General features: G+C 37.1%; 1 protein-coding gene and 1 long non-coding RNA gene across 2 annotated transcripts in view; one reads left to right on the forward strand and one right to left on the reverse strand.

Annotated features, from left to right (window-relative positions):
• FAR2 (fatty acyl-CoA reductase 2) overlaps positions 1-24,840 on the forward strand; it is a 181,343-nt gene that overhangs the window by 137,511 nt on the left and 18,992 nt on the right. The window contains exons 3-6 of the mRNA XM_009180464.3: positions 7,264-7,439; positions 11,045-11,224; positions 21,573-21,750; positions 23,082-23,126. Of these exons, the coding sequence (XP_009178728.3) occupies positions 7,264-7,439; positions 11,045-11,224; positions 21,573-21,750; positions 23,082-23,126 (579 nt within the window). The remainder of the gene's footprint in view (positions 1-7,263; positions 7,440-11,044; positions 11,225-21,572; positions 21,751-23,081; positions 23,127-24,840) is intronic.
• On the reverse strand, positions 7,396-24,720 carry LOC116268855. Its single transcript, XR_004176032.1, has 3 exons — positions 21,765-24,720; positions 11,011-11,190; positions 7,396-7,504 (listed from the first exon to the last, which is right to left on the reverse strand). It is a non-coding gene; the product is annotated as an uncharacterized LOC116268855 (long non-coding RNA).

Below are 24,840 nucleotides of genomic sequence, written 5' to 3' on the forward strand. Positions count from 1 at the left end.
AGGTAAGTAATTTGCCCCAGTCACATAGCAAATCAATGGCAGAATCAGAATTCAAATACAGTCCTTCATGACTCCTAAGGGCCTGAGCTCTTTCCAATACACCAATGGTTCTCAACTTCAGAGTATATCAGAATTACTAGAGAGCATTTCAAAGAAAAGATAGATGCCCAAGCTTGGAGTAATAACTGTTGAATGAGAATCTTCAGGGTCAGGACATAGGTTGGTTTGTTTGAGCAACTTCCTGGGCAATCCTAACAGCCATACTACTACACCATGCTGCCTTATGGAGTTATAGAAATGTCCTTGCTAAAGCATTAGAAACTTCTGGATTAATCCTTCACATCTTATGAGAGTTACTAGTGAACTAGCAACAATTTTAACATTTTGTGAATTTTTGCTAATCTCTACATTGGATATAATGGTTTTTGCTTAAATTAAGGTACTTATTTGTGTTTAATTGTTTTCAACTTAGAGCTAATTTGCAGAATTCATTGATTTGTTTTTACTCAGCACTGTAAAAATTCTCTTAAAAATATTAGTGTCTCTTTCACTTGGGACACCAAATATTCCATAGAGATTGCCCCTTAGTTTAAGCAAACTTACTCATTTATTTTCCAAAAAAAATTAAGCAAATATTGGTGAGTTATTGGGACTAAATAATATAGTTATTTTTGAAGAGAAAGACAGTAAAATGAATAAAGATCAAAGATTCTCATGATTAGAAAATATTTGATTTCCTTCAATGAGCCCTGGGAAGTAGAGGTCAAATCTCCTGTGGATACTTCCAAAATGAGGTCGTGTGGCTAACTAGTTGATTGTGAGAGACCATGTTAAAGGCCTCTGAATTGTTTCAAAAGCATTATATAAATTTAATGCCCCCATCCCAATTCCTACTTCTAATAAAAATGCAGTCTTGGTGTCTTGACTACAGAAGTCATACCCAAGGAGTTTATTTAAACCAGAGAATTTTTTTTTTCTGGTTTTCTCTTTCAGCTGAATTTTCTTACTTAGAGTTTGCAGTTTCTCTCTCGCCTCTGGGCTATAAGTAACTATTCATATAATTAGAATAGTGTCTCATATTTAAAAACAAATTAAGGAGAGAAATACTTGCCTGTGTAATGTTAAATCAATGAAACACTCCCAAAGTTTCCAGTTTGAAATGCTTAGATTGCCTTTCAGCTGTATCTTTCAGTGACCACAGAAATGTGTCCTACTCTTGTAAAGAACAAGGTTTCCTAAAATGGATAAACAGCAATCCCTCTGCTTGAGTTTTGATGATGGTGAGCAGCTTTTCAACTATCTACCTCTCAGTCTTGTGCCATCAAGTAGAGAATATGAGTTTATGCAATGAGAAGAAACAGGATAAGCTCTTAGAATTTAAAATAATTGTATTGTTCTTTATTGGTGGCTTTCAATGAAATTTCTGACACTATGTTTTTTCTTTACCCATTTTGATTTTATCTATTTTTCTTACTTTAATATCTCACATTATCAACAAACACACCAAAAAAAAATTTTTTAGAAGAGCTGGTGCTTATCCAGGATCCATTTGCACCATTTCATCTTGTCCCTTCGGTCTTGTCATTATTATAAAAATAGAGGGTCTGCGATAAAAACTGGAGAAATCATATTACTTCAAACTCCCATTGGCAGTTAATATAGAGGACTCAGGAAACACTTTGTGTCCTCGTTTAGGAGTCGCTATCTGCTATCTCTCATCACAGTCATACAAACCTCAGGAATCAGGCTTCCATTCTATTGTAGTAATAGTTCTGTTACTGATCTTACAGGAATTAATTTTAATTCAATAAGCAAAATTTGAGTCTTTTCAATGAATGGCATACTGTCAAGCATAAAGAGATGAATAAGAATCAAGGAGTTTACAAAGGAATTTTTTTTAAAAAGTAATACCCTTTAAAATAGCCACACATAAAATTAAATACTTAGGAATTAACTTGACCAGAGAAGTGAAAGATCTCTATAATGAAAACTATAAAACACTGATGAATGAAACTGAAGAGGACACCAAAAACTAGAAAAGTAATCCATGTTCATGGATTACAAGAATCGATATTGTTAAAATGTCCATACTACCACCCAAAGCAATATACAGATTCAATGTAATCCTTATCAAAATATCAATAACATTATTCATAGAAATAGAAAAAACAATCCTAAAATTTATATGGAACCACAAAAGACTGAGAATAGCCAAAGCTAACCTGAGCAAAAAAGAATAAAACTGGAGGAATCACATTACTTGACTTCAAATTTTACTACAAAGCTATGGTAACCAAAATAATGTGCTACTGGCATAAAACAGACACAGAGACCAATAAAACAGAATAGAGAACTCAGAAACAAATCCACACTCCTACAGTGAACTCTTCTGACAAAGGTGCCAAGAACATATACTGGCGTAAAGACAGCCTCATCAGTAAATGGTGTTGGGAAAACTGGATATCCATATACAGTAGAATGAAACTAGACCCCTATCTCTCGCCATACACAAAAATCAAATCAAAGTGGACTAAAGACTTAAATCTAAGACTTCAAACTATGAAACTACTACAAGAAAACATTTAGGAAAATCTCCAGGACATTGGTCTGGGCAAAAATTTATTGAGCAATACCCCACAAGCACAGGCTACCAAAGCAAGAATGGACAAATGGGATCACATCAAGTTAAAAAGCTGCTACACGGCAGAGGATACAATTTAAAAAGTGAAGAGACAAGCCACAGAATGGGGGAAATATTTGCAAACAACCTATCTGATAAAAGATTAATAACCAGAATATATAAGGAGCTCAAACAACTATATAGTAAAAAGTATAAAAATCCGATCAAAAAATGAGCAAAATATTTGAATAACCATATCTCAAAAGAAGACATACAAATGACAAACAGGCATATAAAAAGGTGCTCAACATCACTGATCATCAGAGATATGCAAATCAAAACTACAATGAAATATTATTTCACCCCAGTTAAAATGGCCTATATCCAAAAGATAGGCAATAACAAATGCTGTCAATGATGTGGAGAAAAAGGAACCCTCATATGCTGTTGGTGGGAATGTAAATTAGAACAACCACTACGGAGAACACTTTGCATGTTCCTCAAAAAACAGTAGAAATGCCAGATGGGCCAGGGGCCGTGGCTCACACCTGTAATCCCAGCACTTTGGGAGGCTGAGGTGGGTGGATCACTGGAGGTCAGGAGTTCAAGATCAGCCTGGCCAATGTAGCGAAATCCTGTCTCTACTAAAAATACACAAATTAGCCAGGCATGTTGGTACATGCCTGTAATCCCAGCTACTCAGGAGGCTGAGGCAAGAGAATCACTTGAACTTGGGAGGTGAAGGTTGGAGTGAACCAAGATCATGCCACTGCCCTCCAGCCTGGGTGACAGAATGAGACTCTGAAAAAAAACAAAAAACAAAAACAAAGAAATACTGTATGATCCAGCAGTCCCACTGCAAGGTATATACCCAAAAGAAAGGCAATCAGTATATCAAAGAGATCTGCATTCCCATGTTTGTTGAAGTACTGCTCACAATAGCTAAGATTTGGAAGCCACCTAAGTGTCCATCAACAGATGAATGGATAAAGAAAATGTGGTACATATACACAATGGAGTATTACTCAGCTATCAAAAAGAATGGGATTCAACAACATGGATGGAACTGGAGGTCATTAGGCTAAGTGAAATGAACCAGGCACAGAAAGACAACCATTGCATGTTTTCACTTATTTGTCAGATACAAAAATCATAACAATTGAACTCATGGACATAAAAAGTAGAAGGATGATTACCAGAGGCTGGGAAGGCAAGTGGGAGGGGAGAGATGAGAATGGTAAAGGGTGACAAAAAATAGAATTAATAAGACCTACTATTTGATAGCACAATCGGGTGACTATAGTCAATAATAATGGTACATTTTAAAATAATGTAAAGAGTATAATTGGATTGCTTGTAATTCAAAGATAAATGCTTGAAGGGATAGATACCCCCTTCTCCATGATGTGCTTATTTCATATTGTGTACCTGTATAAAAACATCTCATGTACCCCATATATATATATATACACCTACTATGTACCCACAAAAATTTTAAAAAATTAGAAAGAGTTTCCCTACAAAAGAAAAAAAAGAATCAAGGAGTTTACAAACTAGAGGGGGAAATATAAGCCCTGAATTTAAGAACAGACATGAATTTTTCAGAGTCAGTGTTTCCCAATTATGGTACCTGGACCATCAGATCCACCTGCGGAGGTGGTTAAGAAATATAGTTTCCTGGGTTACACACAAAACTACTGAGCCAGGATCTCTGAGGATAGAATAAAGAAATAATTTTTAACCAGGTTCCTTGATTCTTCATGCCTACAGTTTGCAAGCTACTGATGTGAAGATTGCTCTGGGCAGTTATAAAGGAAAATGAGTCATATGCAGTTATTCATCTGCCGTTGTCCATGTTAGCACTCTAAATGGAGAAATTCTCATCATTTGTATGTCTTAAAATCAATTGGGGGACTTGGCGTGAAATATAGATTCCTGGGTGTGCCCTAGTAATTTCTTATTTAGTGGATATGGGATAGGACCCAGGAATATACATTTTAATTATGCTACTAGTGATTCCAATGCAGTTCACTTTGTGGATAGCGTTATGAAATGACCAAAACCACTGACCTGTTGGATTGCAGTTGGCTGCCATCTCTATCACTCTATTCAGGATGTGGCACTATTAAAGAGTATTATTTCAGGAGCTATAGCGGTATGGTGAGATTCCTGACAGGGCAAGTCCTATTATTAAGCAAGGCTAATGTAGTAAAATGGAATCCTCATTTAGCACTGTGGTTTGAATTGATGCAGCCAATTCATTGATTTATTTCAATGGAACATTATCAACTACTATCTAAATCAGAAAACTCAGACTTTTAAAAAACTGCACTATGTTCATTCAGATATGCATTCTTGATTGAAAATACAATTCAATAGATACAACACAGATTGGAACATTATTTCCTAAAATTGTAATGATCTCATGAAAAGTAATGCAAATATGAGATCTTGGTGCTGTTCAACATTGCACAGGTTGTCTGAAAGTATAATATGGAATAGCAGTATATTCTGTCTTTTAAAGTCATAAAAACCAAAGGCAAAAGGAAATCTAAATATGACAACTTACATCATATGTAAGGAACTCCATTGTGAGAAGGGTGGATGCTGAAACCATCTTGCTCTCTGGTAGTCAGAAGTCTTCACAGGCCAAAGTGAAAGAATCCACAGAACCCTAAGTAAATTTCTAGTGAATATCATGTAGAATACATAAAATATATCATGTAGACTCAAAAAGAGCCTTCTCCAAATTAGTTATCAAAAAAGAGAAAATTATACAAATTTTCGATAAGCTTATCCAAAACTATTCAACATGTTTGTTGTACAATTAACGTTAACTATCAAGAGGGAAAACATCTGACTCTAGAAAAAAACATTTAGCATGTTTATGATTGATTAATATTAGAAAAACTATTAAAGATCTTTCTGCAAGAGTCAGAATGACCTCTTTGTTGAGAATGTGCCCAGGACACTTTATCAACCTTATCAATCCCAGATGTCAAAAGCACTGAGGACTGACCTAACTTACAAATTATTTTCAGAATTGCAGTAACACACCACTGAAAAGGCTGCCCCTACAGTGCAGAAAAATGGTAGACAGAATTGAAGTATGTTAACGTGACAGATCAATATGTGGATTTCATCCCTTTTCTAGACATCTTCATTAAATCCTCAGAATGGCTTCTGAACATGCTCTTGTCTGATACAAATGAGACATGGTTTCTCTGACTACCTGAGATCAACTTTTTATTACCCAATAAAAACAGCCTGGAGTACAACTCTAATGGATAGATCTCTCTTAATCCTGTGACTAAGGATCAACAAATAGGTGAAAATACTGTTTGGGGGTTAAGGGAGAGAAGAGGACTGTCTCTTTTACTATATTATGATTAAAACCACAGGCTAATTTTCTCTGCTCTTAAATTTTCTAAACATTTAGCTTTACTTTTGGTTTTCTCACTGTTAATATGCCACACCAACACTAAGTAAAATTCCATTTAATCCAAATAGGTTGGAACCAAGATCATTTTATTAAAATCATATTTCTTGAAAACATGGGAAATGCCAATTTAATCTAAGAATTTCTGTGTGGAGGGGAAAGTACTGAATCTATTCTATCTGAGTAAGTGTAACTAGAGCTAAAATGGCCACTGCTCTTCCTTTTCTCCATTATGAATAAATTAGAATATTTTAAAAATCAATTAATATCCCATAAAAAATACATGAGCTCGTGTACTTACTAGACAATAATTGCCATTTATATTAGAATGAGATTACATAACATTTTTATATGTTTCACCTATTATAAATTTGCTTCATTTGTTATTTGTTATTTTCTAATTATGTTTGTGCTGCTAAGATATTTTGTTAATTTGGCTCAGTTAACCAAGCTGTTGGTAATTTTGCTTGTAATTTGTAAAGGCTTTGTAGAGGCTGGTAATTTTTTACTGGAAACACTTATTCTCAGTCAAAAATGGAAACTATTACCATATGTAAATATAAAGCTGGCTTAAAGGGGAAAAGAGTATAAAGGCAGAATGTGGATGACTTACTCTCACTTTTTCACCCTGCAGGAAAAGTTCAAAATGCGCACCTTACTGATTATTGGAACTGATTTTTCAAACGTTTCTCACATGAAATGTAGCAGGAATTACACTAAACTGGCTGAATTGTATGAAATAAAGTAGATGGTTCTTGAGTAAAATTTTTTTTTTTTTTTTTTTTTTTGAGACAGGGTCTTGCTCTGTCACCCAGGCTGGAATGCAGTGTTGCAATCAAGGCTCACTCCAGCCTCTACCACTTGGGATCAAGGGATCCTCCCACCTCAGCCTCCCAAGTAGCTGGGACTACAGGCACACACCACCACACCTGGCTAATTTTTTGTATTTTTAGTAGAGACAGGTTTTTACCATGTTGCCCAGGCTGGTGTCAAACTCCTGGGCTCAAGTGATCTTCCTACTTTGGCTTCCCAGAGTGTTGAGATTACAGGCATGAGCCACCACACCCAGCCAGATGTCTTCTTTAAGTAATATTATTACAACTAAAACCAGTTTTTGAGTATAATTAAACAAGTTGTTGTAAACAAGAACAATGTGATAATGATGATGCTATTTTTTGTATATTGATCTATATTTATGTTTCAGCTATTTGAGAAAGTCAAAGAAGTTTGTCCAAATGTGCATGAGAAGATCAGAGCTATTTATGCAGATCTCAATCAGAATGACTTTGCCATCAGCAAAGAGGACATGCAGGAGCTTCTCTCCTGTACAAACATAATCTTTCACTGTGCAGCCACTGTACGCTTTGATGACACTCTCAGGTACATTCCCATTTCCCTCTCATGGTTTGTATACATTTGTGTGCATGTAAATTTCTTCATAGTTTCTGTAAAGAAAAAAAAAAGAAATACACTCTCAACAACAACAAAAAACATACAAAGAAGCAAAACTCCTCCAAAATCCCACCATCTAGAAATAACCATTTACTATTCTGGAGAACATTCATTCCAATTTTTCTTTATGTATCTATGATTACATAGGTGTATGTTCAATTTTACTGGAAGAAAATGGCATCCTAGTGAGGATGATATTTTGCAACCTGCTCAGTTATATTTTTTGATATCTATCATTGTCAATAAATATTCTATTATAATTTGTAATGATTACATGACATTCCATTGCACATATGTATAATATATTAAACCAGTTCTATGTCACTGGACTTTGGATTGTTTTAATTTTCCACTATTATAAACAACACTGCAGTGAACATCTGTGTGCATGTGTATTTTTCACCCCTTTGTGTGCTCTTCTTGAGATAAATTCCTAGAAATACAATTATCAGATACATATCAGATGTACCCAGGTTATGAACAGTTTGCATTTTCACACATAATGCTAAATTGCTCTCCAAAAATGTGGTGTCTGCTTACACTGTCTCTGTGCACATGAATGCTCATTTTTACAGTCACAAAATAATACTATAATTTTAAAATTATTTTTAATGTTACTAATAGTATAATGGAAATGGTAGCACATGTTCTGATCTGTATTTCTTTGATGATTACAAACGCTAATGATATTTAAATGCTTATAGGCATTTTGTTCTTTGTGAAATGCCTATTCATGTTCTTTGCTTTCTTTGCCTATTTTTCTTTTCTTTTTTTTTCTTTTCTTTTTTTTTTTTTTTTTTTTTTTAGATGGAGTCTCGCTCTGTCGCCCAGGCTGGAGTGCAGGGGCGCGATCTCGGCTCACTGCAAGCTCCACCTCCCGGGTTCACGCCACTCTTTTACCTCAGCCTCCTGCGTAGCTGGGACTACAGGTGCCCGCCGCCACGGCCAGCTAATTTTTTGCATTTTTAGTAGAGACAGTGTTTCACCATGGTAGCCAGGATGGTCTCGATCTCCTGACCTCGCGATCCGCTAGCCTCGGCCTCCCAAAGTGCTGGGATTACAGGCGTGAGCCACTGCGCCCGGCCCACCTATTTTTCTATTGAAACATTTTTTTCTTATTAATATTAAGACTTCTTGAAAGTTTGAGCATTGTAATTCTTTTTTTTTTTTTTTTTTTGAGACAGAGTTTCGCTCTTGTTGCCCAGGTTGGAGTGCAATGGCAGGATCTTGGCTCACTACAACCTCTGCCTCCTGGGTTCAAGCGATTCTCCTGCCTCAGCCTCCTGAGTAGTTGGGATTATGGGTGCCCGCCACTACGCCTGGCTAATACTTTTGTATTTTTAGTAGAGACGGGGTTTCATCATTTTGGCCAGGCTGGTCTCGAACTCCTGACTTCAGGTAATCCGCCCGCTTTGGCCTCCCAAGTGCTGGTATTACAGGCGTGAGCCACCGCGCCGGGCCATTAAACTCTTCATCTTTTATAAGGCTCAAACTATTTTAACAATTTATCAAATGTCTTTCAAGTCTATTATTTATGCAGTTATTTATAATTTCCCCTAGTATTTTTACGGTTTCATTTTCACATTTAGATATTTGATCCATTTATAAAGTATTTACCTAGAAAGAGGAGTACGGGAAAATTCTGTAAGAAGAGTGATGCAGATGTGAAAGTAAAGCAGCTTTATTTTTTTGTGTGTGCCATATGGTTACTTTTAAACAATATTTGTTAAATATTTTTACTCTTTATCTGATATAAAGCTCTTAAACTAAATTTCAGTTTTTAAAGTATTTTGTTACATTAAATCAGGCTTTCACTTCCAGTACTGTATCATTTTAATTACTGTAATTTTTATTATATTAGAGCAAGTATACTCACAGCACTCTTTTTTTTTTTTTTTTTTTTTTTTTGAGACAGAGTCTCGCTCTGTTGCCCAGGTGGAGTGCAGTGGCATGATCTCGGCTCACTTTAACCTTCACCTCCTGGGTTCAAGTGATTCTCTTGCCTCAGCCTCCCGTGTAGCTGGGACTACAGGCATGCACCACCATGCCCAGATAATTTTTGTATTTTTGGTAGAGACAGGGTTTCACAATCATGGCCAGGCTAGTCTCGAACTCCTGACCTCAGGTGATCCACCTGCCTCAGCTTCCTAAAGTGCTGGGATTACAGGCGTGAGTTACCGCACCCAGCCACACTTTCATTTTTATAGAATTTTCATAACTGTTCTCTTTGCATATACTTCTTGATTAAATTTAAGATACTTTTGCCAGGTTTTTAAAAATCTTGGGAGTTTGATTAGAATTACCTTGTATATGTAGAATACTTTAAAAACATTTAGCATATTTAAAATATTGATTCTTCCTATCCAAAAACAATATATGTTTTCCCATTTATTCAATTTTTTGTTATTTGTTTTTTGTTATTATATATTCATTTATGATGAATTTCATATATTTTAAATGTTCAACTTTGAACATTTCTTCCCTTTTATTCTCTAATTTTTATTTACATACAGGCAAGCTAGTGATTTTTTACATAATTTTTGTCAGTGGACACCTTACTGAATTATAGTACATTTCAGCTTTTTAAAAAGCTGCTTCTATTTTCCAGGTATGCAATTATATAATCCGACAGTAATTTTTGTGGCTGTCTTTTTAGTATCTGTATCTGTTCTTTAATTTTATTTTTCTTTCTAATTAATTACAGGACTAGGACTTCAGAACAATGTTAAGTAGTAGTCTGGTTGTAGGCATTATTCCCACCACAGATGTTACAAGCAGTGCTCCTAGCTTTTCACCATTAAGAATGATATTGGCTAGCAAATTTAAATATATGTTACTTAATCATTTTATTCCTATTCTAGTGAATTTGTTTAATTAAATTGGAAATGGAAATTAAACATCATTTTAAACTTTTCAAAATACATATATATTCTTATATAGTTTTTCTCTTTTGAGTTAAATTAAATTAGTAAGTTTCCTGGCATTGGATAAACCATGTATTCCTGGAACGAACTACTTCATTGTTATCACATACTGTTTATATAGCTTTGTATACTACTAGCTGCAATTTTAGATTTTGACATCAATTTTCATGTCTGGCCTGGACCTTTACCAACTTACATTGCTCATTTAAAAATTCTACTGTTGCTCCCCTCAAGTTTATTTATATTTTCCAACTTCTTCAGTTAGATGCTTAATTTACATGTTTTTGTTCTTTTAATGGCTGCCTATAGAAGCACCTTTACAAATTCAGAGGATTGTAATTCTTTTTTCAGTTGATTAGAACCAACTGTCCTCTAGATATATGTACAGTGTGTCAGTGAATAGCATTTATGTGCACAAAACACATCATCACTACATAAAACATTCCGAGTATCACATAACTGTGTAGCCATGACCCATCCTTCTCTCCCTGGTGTTTGGTGCAGCCACCAAAATCTGATAGGTATGCCAGTTATTGGAGTAGGTACAGTTATAGCAAGGCATGATGCTGACTTACCTCATTGTATTTCCTTCTACTTAATCTTCTCCAGACATGCTGTGCAACTTAACGTCACTGCCACCCGGCAGCTCTTGCTTATGGCTAGTCAGATGCCAAAGCTGGAAGCCTTTATACATATCTCTACTGCCTATTCAAATTGTAACCTGAAGCACATCGATGAAGTTATCTATCCGTGCCCTGTGGAGCCAAAAAAAATCATTGATTCCCTTGAGTAAGTTGGTCTAATAAAGGGATCGAGGGGCGGGTAGAATATTGTTCTCTTTGATTCTTTGTAGCTGTTAATGAGATGATGAAGTGAAACACTTTTGAAGCAAATGTTTTGAAACGGTGCTAGCCTTAGCTACCTTGTCTGCTAGTTCTGGTGGGGAATATATTGCTAAAAGAGAAAGGGGATAGAAAATTCTTAAACATTTTGTGGAATTGTGTAGGATTGTATGAGGTACTTGGGAATACTATACATAGAAGTGGTTTCTCAGATCTTAGTGAACTTAGCATTGTTACTAGATAAAGCAAGTAGAATGTATAGAGTAAAAGTTCAGAAGAAAAATTTTCAGTTCAGACTGACATGAGTCTGGCATAGCTCCACCAGTAACTACCTGTGTGACTTTGAGCAACTTCTTTGCCCTCTCTGAGCCCCAGGTCCTTCATTTATAAAATGGGCCCATTTTATAGTTGTGAAGTTGAATAGTTATATAAAACACTTATTGCAGTACTAGGGAGTGTTTAACATCACTTAATCAAATGATTCGTAAAAAAGAACTAGTGGCTGGGCGCGGTGTCTCACGCCTGTAATCCCAGAACTTTGGGAAGCTGAGGCTAGTGGATCACTTGAGGCCAGGAGTTCGAGACCAGCCTGGCCAACATGGCGAAACCCCATCTCTACTAAAAATACAACGATTAGCTGGGTATGGTAACAGGTGCCAGCTACTTGGGAGGCTGAGGCAGGAGAATCACTTGAACCTGGGGAGAATCGCTTGAACCTGGGAGGCAAAGGTTGCAATGAGCCGAGATTGTGCCATTGCACTCCAACCTGGGCAACAAGAGTGAAACTCTGTCTCAAAAAAAAAAAAAGGGGGGTGGGGGGAAGAACTGATGAAGAATAAGAATTGCTCCAATATCTAGTAGAAGGTGACAGTCTCTTGACTTATTTGACTGAGACACACTTTCCTTACTGTCCTATGATGCAAGAGAAATAATGTCTAGGATTTTTCTCTTCTTGCCAACCAGCAGAAACCACTTTCCTCTTAGGACACAGCTCAGGTCTTATTCTAAGTTTGTTTTCTGCTTATTTATTCTACTGCTCCATTTTACTAAGCTTACCTTTAAAAAAAACAAAAAACAAAAAAACTACATAAAAAGTATTACAACAGAAAGATGGACTATTTCACAATGAATTTGTCACATTATAATTTTATATAATACTGTATTTATATTTAATATAAACTCTTTAAAAAGTTTTAGCTAAATCAAGAGTTTGTTCCCTTCAGGGCAAATATTTTTATCTCCTCCAGCTCTGAGAATAGATATTTTTGTCTGTCATGTAAAAATATCCAGGACAAAGAAGAATGAAAGTCATCTAAAGGATCTGGAGGTTAAAGTTGCTAATAAATGGAGGTTTGCTAAATTGGTACAGAGAAAAATTTTAGAGTGCAAAGTTCATCAGGATAGTGGGAGAAAAAGCAGGTGTACTCTGAGGCCCAAAGTCTAGACAATAAAGTATGTTTAAAGCCTCAGAGCATTTTCAGGATGGAATTGGTTTCTGTCAGTTACCCTCTTATGGTGTTGTCTCTTGGTAAATGTGATGCTTTCATATTTGATATGTCCAGGAGAGAGGCAGACCCCTTTTGATTCCAGACTGTTTCCTGGACCTTCTCCACTGCTGATCTCTCTAACACCTGACAGGTCATAGTGCAGTTTGAGGTAGCAAAAGAGCCCGAGAGTACATCAGAGAAAAGAAGTAAGAGGCCAGGTGTGGTGGCTTACGCCTGTAATCCCAGCACTTTGGGAGGCCAAGGTGTGTGGATCACCTGAGGTCAGGAGTTCGACACCAGCCTGACCAACATGATGAAATCCCGTCTCTACTAAATACAAAAAATTAGCTAGGTGTGGTGGCACATGCCTGTAATCTCAGCTACTTGGGAGGCTGAGGCAGTAGAATCACTTGAATCCAGGAGGTGGAGGTTGCAGTGAACTGAGATTGCACCATTGCACCCCAGCCTGGGCAACAAGAGCAAAACTTTGTCTCAAAAAAAAAAGAAAAGAAAAGAAAAGAAGTAAGAGTTCACCCATAGAGAAGGGCTTCTCTAGGTACTCCATACCACTTCCTCCCAAACTGTGTCCAGACACTAAATACCCCTAGGTTTCAAAAAAGAATAAACTCACCTCCCAGAGGAAGAGTTGATTTACCTTCAGACATTCAGCACTTTCCATCCTCCCTCAAGTATATGTTAATCAGACAAGACAGGTAATTGCTACATGATTTATGAACAAACTGCAACTGACATTTGTACAAAATTTTTAATGTCCATTTGTCATTTACTGCTCTCCAAGGATAACAGTTACTTAAGCAACTAATTAGAACTAGGAAGAAGTTACTTTATCTCAATAGATAAATTTTGGGTATAATTAAGGAACTAAGTTTTTTTAAAAAATAGAGAAAAGTAATACTTATTATTTGCTAATTCAAGATTAATTAGGACATCCAGCCCTCCCCTTACTTTCATGCTGCAGTCACAAAGAAGTAAGGCCTTCCCTCCTCACACTCTGCCTGCCTTTGCACTCGAAACTCTCTGTTTGTTCCTAGAGCTTATTTCCCCTTCTGCTTCACCTGGTTAATTCTTACTCAGACATCAAGGCTCCCCAGTGAAGCTCTCTGGCTTAGGCACCCTTCCCAAGTGCCCCCATAGTACCCAGTGTCCAGCTTTATTATTGCTCGTAACACAGGTCATTCTGAATGTCTGGTTGCTTATCTACATTCTACATTAGACAATGAGCTTCTCAGTGGAAGAGGATATTTCTTGCTCCTCTTTGCATCTCCAGCTAGGGACTCAATGCTCACTGAATGAATGAAAAGCTTTTGGTGGCACTACATGATTATTGTTGATACTGTTTTGACTGTGTTTGTTTGTTTGTTTTGACTGAAGCAAGAATAGATGACAGAATTCCATCACAAGCTGATATTTTGGGATGCAGAAGTCTTAAGTATAAAATATCTATCCATATCCCCACATCTTACCCTTGTTTCTGGTTGTTCATTTCTTTCTTCTTAAACTTTGAATGAAACCTATATGTTAAGTTTTGAATAGCACTGTAAATAAAACCCAGCAACCCCTCACCAACTATACCATGATCTACAACTATGTCAACGGCTCCTATACCAGAGGGAATTTTTGGAAGTTTTAGAATAACAACATTAAACATCATTCTGAATAAATACCAATTCACCTAAATCCAGGTTTTGTTTCTTTGTTTGAGGAAAATACTTTGTTCCTTTGATTAATTCTCTATTTAGTCATTGGTCTGTGTTAAAATAGAATTATTTTCCAAGGTCTTGAGGTTTCTATTTCCCTTGGGAGTTTTTCTTTCTTTCAGTGCAACAGAGAAATGCCTGGGGGACAGTTTTTTGTTTCTGTTGTTGTTGTTGTTAACGGTAACTTCCAGGAGTCTAGTGGCCGCCTTTGCTCTTAGTAGTTCAGCAGTTCTTACTTATTTATTTATAAGGAACCAGGAGTTAGACAACAAGATGATCTTGAAACTGTACTCTTGGCATTATATTCTCAAGAAAATCACTGTGACGATGTAAAATGAAACTTTATTTTTCCAGCAAATCAGTTGAATGAGAATTCCAGGTCCGGGAAATAAAGAAGGATTTGCATTTTTGGCCCGGACCTTTCCTGATTGCTTGGGCAGCAGTGGTACTGCTCAGGGTTGTTAATAATGGGACTGTGAACATGAACCCCATGCTTACACCCTGGTCCCAACCTTTGCAGTCTCTGCTCGTTCAGCTCCCCCCATTTTCCATTCATCCTGTATACCGAGACTGTCAGGCCTGAGCTCCCTTTCTTTAGCCCCTATCTAAAAACTTTTAGCATTACCTTGGCCCTGAAATATTCCAGAAAGATGAAAATTGATTTTGTTAGTACAAAAACTTTAGCACATTAGCATAAATATATTTTTAAAATAACTTAAATCAGGAGTTAATGCTTTTAATGAGTGTGATAAGCATGGCCGTTAATCAGCGTGAAGCAGTTCATTTTCCCGGTTCTTGTATCTGTAGTTGTCTTCCACCCCTCATCCCAGTCACCAATTCTGATTCTGACTCAGCTCTACCTTCATATTACCAGCTTCTGCCTAGCTGGTGTGCATAAATGGATCAGGGATTGCCAGTGAAATTCCAGTTTTCCAGAATAACAGCTTATGTAGAATGTTTATTTTTTAAAATGCACCTCACTGACCAAGAAAAGCAGGGTTTTATGGTTGGTGCTTTCCTTATTTTTTAGGTCAAGGTAACTCCTCTTAGGGAAACCAGTGTAGAAGAAAAGGGCTTTTGTGCCTGTATAAAAACCTGAAATAACTAGAACCAGGTACTAGAAAAACGGAATCACAAATATTTATGGCTCTATTGAACATATGTAAATAAATCTGAATTAAGAAGGGAAGGGGGGACATGAATCATTACTGAGCAACGAGCAAGACACTTTCACCGACATTTAATTCCATAACGTAATATTGTAGGGTTGATGTTATTATCACTGCTATACTCATCACGGAGCAAAAAGCTCAGAAAGGCTAAGTAACTCCTTGAAAGTCTCTCAGACACAATTTTTATCCATGGCCACTTGATTCTGAAGCCCACGGTCTTTCCAGTCTACTCACAAACTTGGCAGTGGTAGAGATTAAAAGGTGCTTTCTGGCCGGCACGGTGGCTCACACCTGTAATCCCAGCACTTTGGGAGGCCGAGGCGGGTAGGTCACGAGGTCAGGAGATGGAGATCATCCTGGCTAACGCAGTGAAACCTCATCTCTACTAAAAATACAAAAAATTAGCTGGCGTAGTCCCAGCTACTCGGGAGGCTGAGGCAGGAGAATGGCGTGAACCCGGGAGGCGGAGCTTGCGGTGAGCCAAAATCCGGCCACTGCACTCCAGCCTGGGCGGCAGAGAGAGACTCTGTCTCAAAAAAAAAAAAAAAAAAAAAAAAGAGCACCACACGTGCTTTCTTAAGATACAGACTATGTTCCAAAGAGTTCATATCCAAGACAAACAGAACAGGGCAGAATTATACACGTGTGGTGGTGGGGAAACTGGTGGAGTGAAGGGAGGCGTATGAGAAGACTTGGAAGAGTGGATAGAGTGTGCATAGGTGAGATGTGCACACGTGCCCCGGCAGGGCAGCTGGAGCTGGGAAAGCCACGCGTGTTTGGGACACAGCCAGAAGTCCATCTTGGCAGCACACGTGTTACGTGTAGGGAAGCAGTTAGAGATCAAACTGGAGAGGGAGGCTGGGCCATACTGTGGAGATTTTGCATACTATGCGGAGGAATTGTATTTAATTCTCTAGGCAGTGGAGATCTATTGAAGGAGGGCCATGTGTGTGCATGCATTTTTGTGTATAATTCTGGGTTGTTTGTTCATTTGTTTTCATCATGGAAAAGTGCCGATGAAAGTGGGCTTCAGGAATATTAATACGGCCAAAGGTGGGGGGAGGCAGTGGATTAGCATAGGGAGTAGACAGAGGAAGCAAGACTCATTACCAGAGAGGAGTGGTATGGAAGACAAGAACCAGGGCATGGCAACAGATATAAAAAACACCTCCATGTTTTGGGAAATAAAAAAACAGTAGGACATGGCTACTGCTTTGCATATGGGGTTGCACCTATCAAATTAACTCCAATTAGAACATGCATACTTGTCACGTTTTGCATTTCTCGTACCAGGGATTTAATTCTTTTAAAATTCAATTCTGTTGAAATTTTACTCCAAGAAGCAATGCGTTTTTGAGAGCTAATCCTGATATATTCAAATCTCAATGACTTCAGTTTATGGAGTGGACTTCTTTTAAATTAGTGATTCCCTGATTTGCCTGACTGTTGGAATTTCCAGGGCATGTTGAAAATACAGATTATCAGACTCTTAACTCTGCAGATGTATTTAGTGATTCTAAAATGGCACCCAGGAATCTGGATTTTTCCCAGGGGCCCTGTGTAATTCATATTTATGAGCAGGCAAGTTTGGGAAAGAGGGCCTTAAGGAACTTTTTCACTGAGCAGTCTTCATTTGAAATTAGGACCATTTATCTTCTTTATCTCTATGCTCCCTCTTTCTCCTGCTCTCCTTGCCTCCTGTTGTCTTTCAGTTCTTAGAAGTTTTAATTAAAAGTTCCTAGTAGATCTGTACCTACTAAAAACCACACTTCTGAGGCTACATGCTCACCAGAAGACACAGCTAATCTGCCATGTAAAAAAGGAGAGGCGGCATGTGCACTGAGGGTGCAGGTGTGAGAGGCAGGGGAATGGAGGCCCCCACAGCCAGCAGCAGTGGCCCTTATCACAGCCCTCTGGGAGATATGAAAGGAGGTCAGATGTTGGAAAGTAGTCTTTTTTGCCTTCGTGCTATAGAACACGTTGTTAACACTGAAAAAGCTGATCTCTTCTAGGGGAATGGTGAAAGCTGATTCTAGCACTTGTGCTTTTAATTTCAGGACGGCACAGCTTCAAAATATTTAAGTAGCTAAATAAAAATGAAAATTCTGTGTACTTTTATATTAGCAGGCTTTAAATTACAAACCAGAATAAGATTAAATTGTTTCTTAACCAAACTGAGTAATTTTCACAATGGCAGGCCATTGTCAGGGCATTCAGCATCTGGCTCATGTTTGAGCCAGGCTAGGTGCTCTGTAAAAGTCTTGAGGGAAATAAAGAGGCCAATTCTCCATAAGCATTATGCTCAGAAGTACCCTGCTTCCCACTGGAAAGTTTAAGTTGACCTTGAAGCCACCTTCACCAAACCAAGGTTGGTCAACACTTTTCACCACTGCCACTGGACACTTTTGTTTCCTGCTCTACAATTTTGTTTCCGGCTCTACAAAGATATCCCCTTCCTTCCTTTCCCACATTCTCTCTACAACCTTGTCTTCTTTTGAGTTCATCTACTCTCCCTTATCATTGTCTATCTCTGCTTCCCAAAACTTCATATAGTACAGATATTGGCCCATCAAGATTATCATGCGGAAGAGCATCCATTTACTGAATAAGGCAGCTGGCTCCTGGGGGCAGAAAGGTGATTAGACCTGCAATAAAAATTATCATCCCTGCTCTTCTGGACTCACTGTCCAGTGGGGAGTAAGACACATAAGCAAATACAACTTGATAACTACAACAATCAAGAGAATGACATAATCTAGCCTGGAGAAAGAGAGAGCAAACGTTATCATAAGGCAGTGTGTCCACTACTTACTCTCTAACAGATTTCCTGATAAACTACAAGGCCTGCCCACTTCTTGCATAAGAAAATTGAGGGGATCAGGGGAGGGGAAATACATATGCCTCTTGGTATTTCATTCAGTAAATACACAAATAATTAAACTATTAATGATATGATCATGTTGCTTCAATAAGTTTGAATCCAAAATTGATAGTAATCTTTAGAAGAAATTGTGTATGTGTGTATATGTGAACACACATAGACATATACATACTGCTTTCTGAAATTTTAAATGACTTTATGCTGCTTCTGAAGCAATTCAAGGTTAGAATTTGAGACCCATGGGTTCAAAACATCTTCTTGAGTATACTGGAGGACATTTAGATTAATTTCAGACATGCATTTTGGTTTATGTAGTGTTTTTTATCTATGCTAACTTATTTACTGTTTTAAAAACAAATTGAGAACAAACAACAGCAGCAACCCTGAATTGACTGTTTAAGTCCTAAGAATGGCTTGGCCCAACCAGTGGATGTGCATGTTTATTTCACTAAATCTCCTCTGAACCTAGGAAGTGGCTGGACGAGCTGCAGATGGTCTAAATGTATTATAAATGATATTTTATTTTTATTTGTTTCATTTATTTATTTATTTTCAGACAGGGTCTCTGTCACCCAGGCTGGAGTATGGTGGCACAATTATGGCTCATTGGAGCCTCCAACTCCCAAGCTCAAGCAATCCTCTTCCCTCAGCCTCCTGAGTAGCTGGAACTACAGGTGGACACCATCATGCCCCACTAATTTTTTAAAACTTTTTTGTAGAGGCCGGGTGTTATTATGTTGCCCAGGCTGGTCTCAAACTTCTGGACTCAAATGATCCTTCTTCCTCGGCCTCCCAAAGTGCTGGGATTACAGGTTTGAGTCACCGCACGGGGCCAGAAATGACGTTTTAAAACTATTACCGACAAAGATGTATGCTCACTGGTTGTTTTATTAAAAAATAACAATGCCTTAGGTTTATTGGCTCATTTTGTTTTATCAAAGAGCTTAAATGCAGTTGTGAATATTCCTGTTTACCCTCATGAGGATTTAGAATGAGTATAATTATTGCCATTTTCACAAGTACAGTTGGAACGAGATAATTTATATTCTTGTTTATCCTCATGAGAATTTAGAATGAGTATAATTATTGTCATTTTCACAAGTACAATTGGAATGAGAAGATCAAACAGTGGAGTACAGGTGTAGCTGAGAGTAGCAGAGGCAAGTCATCTATAGAATATTAAAATTTCTTGCATGTGTGCTGTCAGAAATCTACAAAACCAAAATTTTCTAAGACAAGCAAACTCACCAAGCTTTATAAGGCCCCTATCCCCCAAGTATTATCCTTTCCATGTACCCCAGCATTAATTACACCAACTGGTACTGGCCATGTGACATACATTCCCAGCACATTGTTGGGCTCTGATGTTTTCTAGGATTTTTTTCTTCATAGCCTTATTGAAATTAAGCTCTATTCCCTCAAGACCTGGTTTTCTTAAACTGCATATTTTTGCAGGTGAGAGAAAATGGTCTCAGGTCAGTCAATCCACTGTATGAAATGAGATAGTGGTAGGATTATTGTTAAGATGGAGAGGTGTCTGCATCATCCTGTATTCTTTCCCAGCCCCCAGGTGACCATATAATTAAAATACCCTAGATATTTCTATGTAGTGGAAGTTGTTTTTAGTTCTAGAACCCCTCAATCTTTCTCTATTCAATTTAAATGAAAAGATATTTGAGTATCCAGAACACACTCAGCACTAATAGAAGCAAAGCAAGAAAAATGGAAACATTATAGTCAATGCCCATGTTCTAACTCAGGATCAAATGAGGCATTAAAATTGAAGGTTGTGATTCTGAATAAGTCTTAACATCATGTACATCTTAGTTGCTCAAAAATTTGTCATGTCAACCAAGTGGTAACTGAAGATTTTCTACAATCAAAATAGTATAGTTCTGTGGAAATAGATGTACCACATTGATTAGAAAAATCACACTAGCATATTTCGGCAGCTTGATTTTTAAAAAGCTATATTATATCAATAATTTAACCACATAGATCTGTTAACTAGAAGAATGTTACATATATAATTGACAATACTTTTGTTGCTTTCTTAGAGAGGTGTAGATAGACTTTGGGGTTATCAAGTGGTTCTGACATATTTTTAAGAAAGATTAGGCTGATGCTATGTAACTTTGTTATTCATGATACACATTATCTTGTAAATAGGAGTAGTCAATAATCGTGATTTTGAAGCTATTTCAGAGCACTATAATCACCCCACTTGACAGACTTCAGAATTTACTGGAAATCTCTGGAGATAATTATCAAGTTATTAGCATAGACTTTAAACAGATCTTCAAAAATGCATTACATAGGTTTGCTAAAACAGATTGTAAGTCTGCCAAAATTAGTCGCTTTGATTTGATTTGCATTCAGTGAAATTTTTAAAATTTAAAGCTAAAGGCTTCAGGATTACTACATCGGATTTTTATCGGACAACACTGAGTAGGGCTGCCACTGAAGCACCTTGGATGAGAGCCTCTAACGCCCCGAACACAGCATTCAGCACACTACTGGGAGAATGACTGGGACTCAAATATGTGTTCAATGAATGTACTTATGAGCTTGCTGGAGAGGAAGTAAAAATAACCTCTAATATAGTACTCCTAAACCTCTATTTTAGTACTACTACAATAAAGTAGTAATCAATACTGATAAAGTAGCAGTAGAGCTAAAGTAGTACTAATAAAGTAGTACTAATAGCCCTATACTATTATTCGTAATAAAGTAGTATTGCTATTGATTCTATCAGTCTATCTACCTACCTGCCTGCCTGCCTACCTACCTACCTACCTACCTACCTATCTGTTTGGATGGGAGGGCATAGGATAAGATTGGGCTTAGCAGTGGAGAGCAAAGGGCTCGTGCATGCTTTGAACAGGTACACACTCAACCTTGGTATCATGTGACTGTTCTGAATTCCAGAACCAAGGCCAAAAGGTGGAAGCTTTGTTTGATTGTGTCTCACATTTTCCTTTTGGTTTATTGTCTAACATACGTTACTAGAATTCTCTTTATTCTGACTACCTTTTAGGTGGTTAGACGATGCTATTATTGAAGAGATTGCACCCAAGCTGATCAGAGATTGGCCCAATATTTACACCTACACCAAGGCCTTGGGAGAAATGGTGGTGCAGCAAGAGAGCAGGAACCTGAACATTGCCATCATAAGGCCCTCCATTGTGGGAGCAACTTGGCAGGAGCCTTTCCCAGTAAGCCCACTCACCTGGATTCTGTGTTTTGCTTCCAAACTAAGGTTCTTCTAGCCCAATTACTTTCTGATGTCTTTCTTCTTCTCCTCCTCAGGATTTATAGCTAAGTGCAGCCAATCGAATATGAACTAGGGCAAAATTCCACTTTGGTTTCCAGCATGTAGCTCCTCTGGCAGTTACCTTGACTGTCCTAGAGTTGGATGGAGAGCTTAAATTAGCTTCTAATTACTCTAGTCTCAAAATTCCCATGGGTGATGGTTTCATATCTTGGCTTTCTTACTATAGTTTAAGCATACCAGAATGTCCTTGGTGGCCAAATTGGTAGTATTATAACTGCCAGGGTAAACAAGAGTTTCAAAGCTCACAGAAGGATCTCAGTTTAGGAATACTAATTTTTTTAAACCTCAGCATACTGCCATGACTTTTTGAAAGTACTTTGAATTACTTCATCTTCTTCTTCAAAGCAAATCTGTGAAGCTTTAGGGTAAATTCCAGCACCACTACTTACTGGTAATGCAATGTTTTTGAGTTGTCCCTTCCATAAAACAGGACAGATACTACTTTGGAGAGTTGATTTAATGAGACAATGTATGAGGAGTGCTCAGTCTCAAGTAAAAGCCTGGTCCCTACTAAAAGGCTCAACAAATATTAATCCCTTCATCTTCTCCTCTCTTCTCTCTCCTCTCCCATTATACACACACATTTGACTTTTATACTGTAATGTAAAGAGACATAATAAGGTCAGCTGAATGGCTTAGGTCTTAAGAAACAAACTTAAAAACACATTTCCCTCTAGCTGCTCTTAAACATAATCTTCTCTGTAACATCTTTAAGCAAGACAATACACATACATACAGAAACACACACACACACACACACACACACGTACGTATATATATCTGTCATGGACTCTATAGCTGGTAAAAAATGTCAAGAAATGGGCCATTAACACAAATCATGTTTTCAATGTTCTCCTAAGGAGGCTGAAATCAGGACTAAGGTGGAGAAGGATGGTTGGTGAATTGCTTAGCAGATCATGATATAAGGACAAGGTCCATAAGAGGTCATAAAACACCAGAAAACCATTCATGGCTCCTGCTAAGAAAAACAATCCTGGCAAAATTCTAATTTTTGCACAGTCAAATAAAGTACAGAAAATGGCCAGTGATTTGCCTTTATCTTTTGAGATCTAAATAATACTGAATTAGATAGGTCTATTGGCTGGGATCTCAGTGCTCTTGTTTGAAATTTATTAAGATTAGACTGCAGATGTTCCAAAGATAAAACAATTTTCTGAAATGTGTAACCAACAGAAATCTTCTTTCTTTTAGGGTTGGGTTGATAATATAAATGGACCTAATGGACTAATTATTGCGGTATGTATAACAATGAAGAAATAACTCCCTGAAATATAGTAGAGGAATAGTAACAAAATTCTTAGTGCTGACTTAGCTTCATTGATCCAAAAATATAAATGCTACTTTACTAACAATTGAGGCACATTATTTTAATTGTTCTAATTGTAATATAGAGGCAGGATGAAATTATTTTATTCTTTGAGAATTTTTTATCAGAAAAACAGAGGTAATGTGCTATCAGTTACTATTTAGGAGTTTTATTTTTGAAGTCTTTGAGCATCAGGACTTTTCTTTAGTTACCACAAGATGGGGGTATTTCCTCCTTTTTGCCGTTTATAATCACATGAATTAGTGCAGTGAATTGAGGATGCAGTAAAAATATCTTCAAAGATTATTAAATTCTTGATTATAAAACACACGTAAGAGTTTATGTGTGTGTATAGAAAAGAGATATACATCAATAATTCTTAATGAATACAAGAAAGAGAACTACCAATTGCAGCAAATTTTTCAAATACAAAAATCCATGAATATAGGCAACATCTTTTCAATAATCTCTTACCAGGAGAAACGTGGCTCCTCTAGGTAAGCAGCCCTCAGTGCGCATCTCCCTGAAGTCCAGATTGATCCAGCCAAGCTGTGGGCTTCACAGCTCACACTGAAGCATTTAGGGCCTAAACGCCACTTCACTTTTTTGTACAGTGAGTAGGAAATCAGTGATCTAAATGAGTTTAAATCTTATTAGGGATTCGAACTGCGCTTCAGACTCTGTCTCTGTTCCTCCCAGAGCTAGGTTCAACATGAATTGCAATATGAATATGAGACAGTGAATTATAACAGTGACAAAGATCTTCCTTCCGATGTCTGATTTTTCAAGCAGCCCTTTTCTTTCTGTTTCCCATCTGCCTTCAACTCTTTCTTCTAAAAAAGTTCAGTTGGGGTGAATGTTTGGTGACTTAGAACATCATTATTTTAACATGATCCCAAAGCGGTTTTCATTATATGCAAAGATGCATATTTATTTACATTTTTAAAAATGTTCTAAATTGGTTTCTTATGTCCAAAAGAAGGGGAGCTAGTTATAAGAAAAGAGAATTGAGTAAGGTAAGAAAGTGCTAATCATTTCAAATCAAAGTGGGAAACATGCAAAGCAGAAAGAATCAACTTCATAAACTCAACAAATTATTAACGTAAATAATTCCCAACTCCTGCATCTATATAACATCAGTGATCTGTGAGGTGAACTGAGATTCTGAATAAAAAGTAAATAATAAGGCCATTTTTCTAAGCCAAAAAAGTTTTTGTCTTATTAATTGTGGAATTTCACCAATTAATTTTTTTTCAAATAAAATTTCTTAAACTTTTAGTGCCTACTATTGCTTGTGGGTTAATAAACCCTAGCAGAAAACAAAATCATCAAGGAAATGGTAAACAAATATTAATGGGAAAGTTAATGGGAAATTGTATAACCTTAATTCTTAACATGTTTTATGAATTTTTAAGATGTAAAAGTTTATTCTTGGTGTTTGGTAATTAATTGAGTTTATTAACCTCTCACAAATATGAGGAATTTTATTCCCTAAAGGAACGTGAGGAACACTAGTAGTTCAAGAAAATGCTGAAGATGACCTTGGCTGAGAAGCTAGGATAGGCTGACGAAGTCAGACTTAGTGTAGGAACCTGGTAAGCGATGGATCGATGTTAGCTGTCTTCACTTATTGCACTAGTATAA

Source organism: Papio anubis, chromosome 9, assembly GCF_008728515.1.
Source record: "Papio anubis isolate 15944 chromosome 9, Panubis1.0, whole genome shotgun sequence".
Classification (NCBI taxonomy): Eukaryota; Metazoa; Chordata; class Mammalia; order Primates; family Cercopithecidae; genus Papio; species Papio anubis.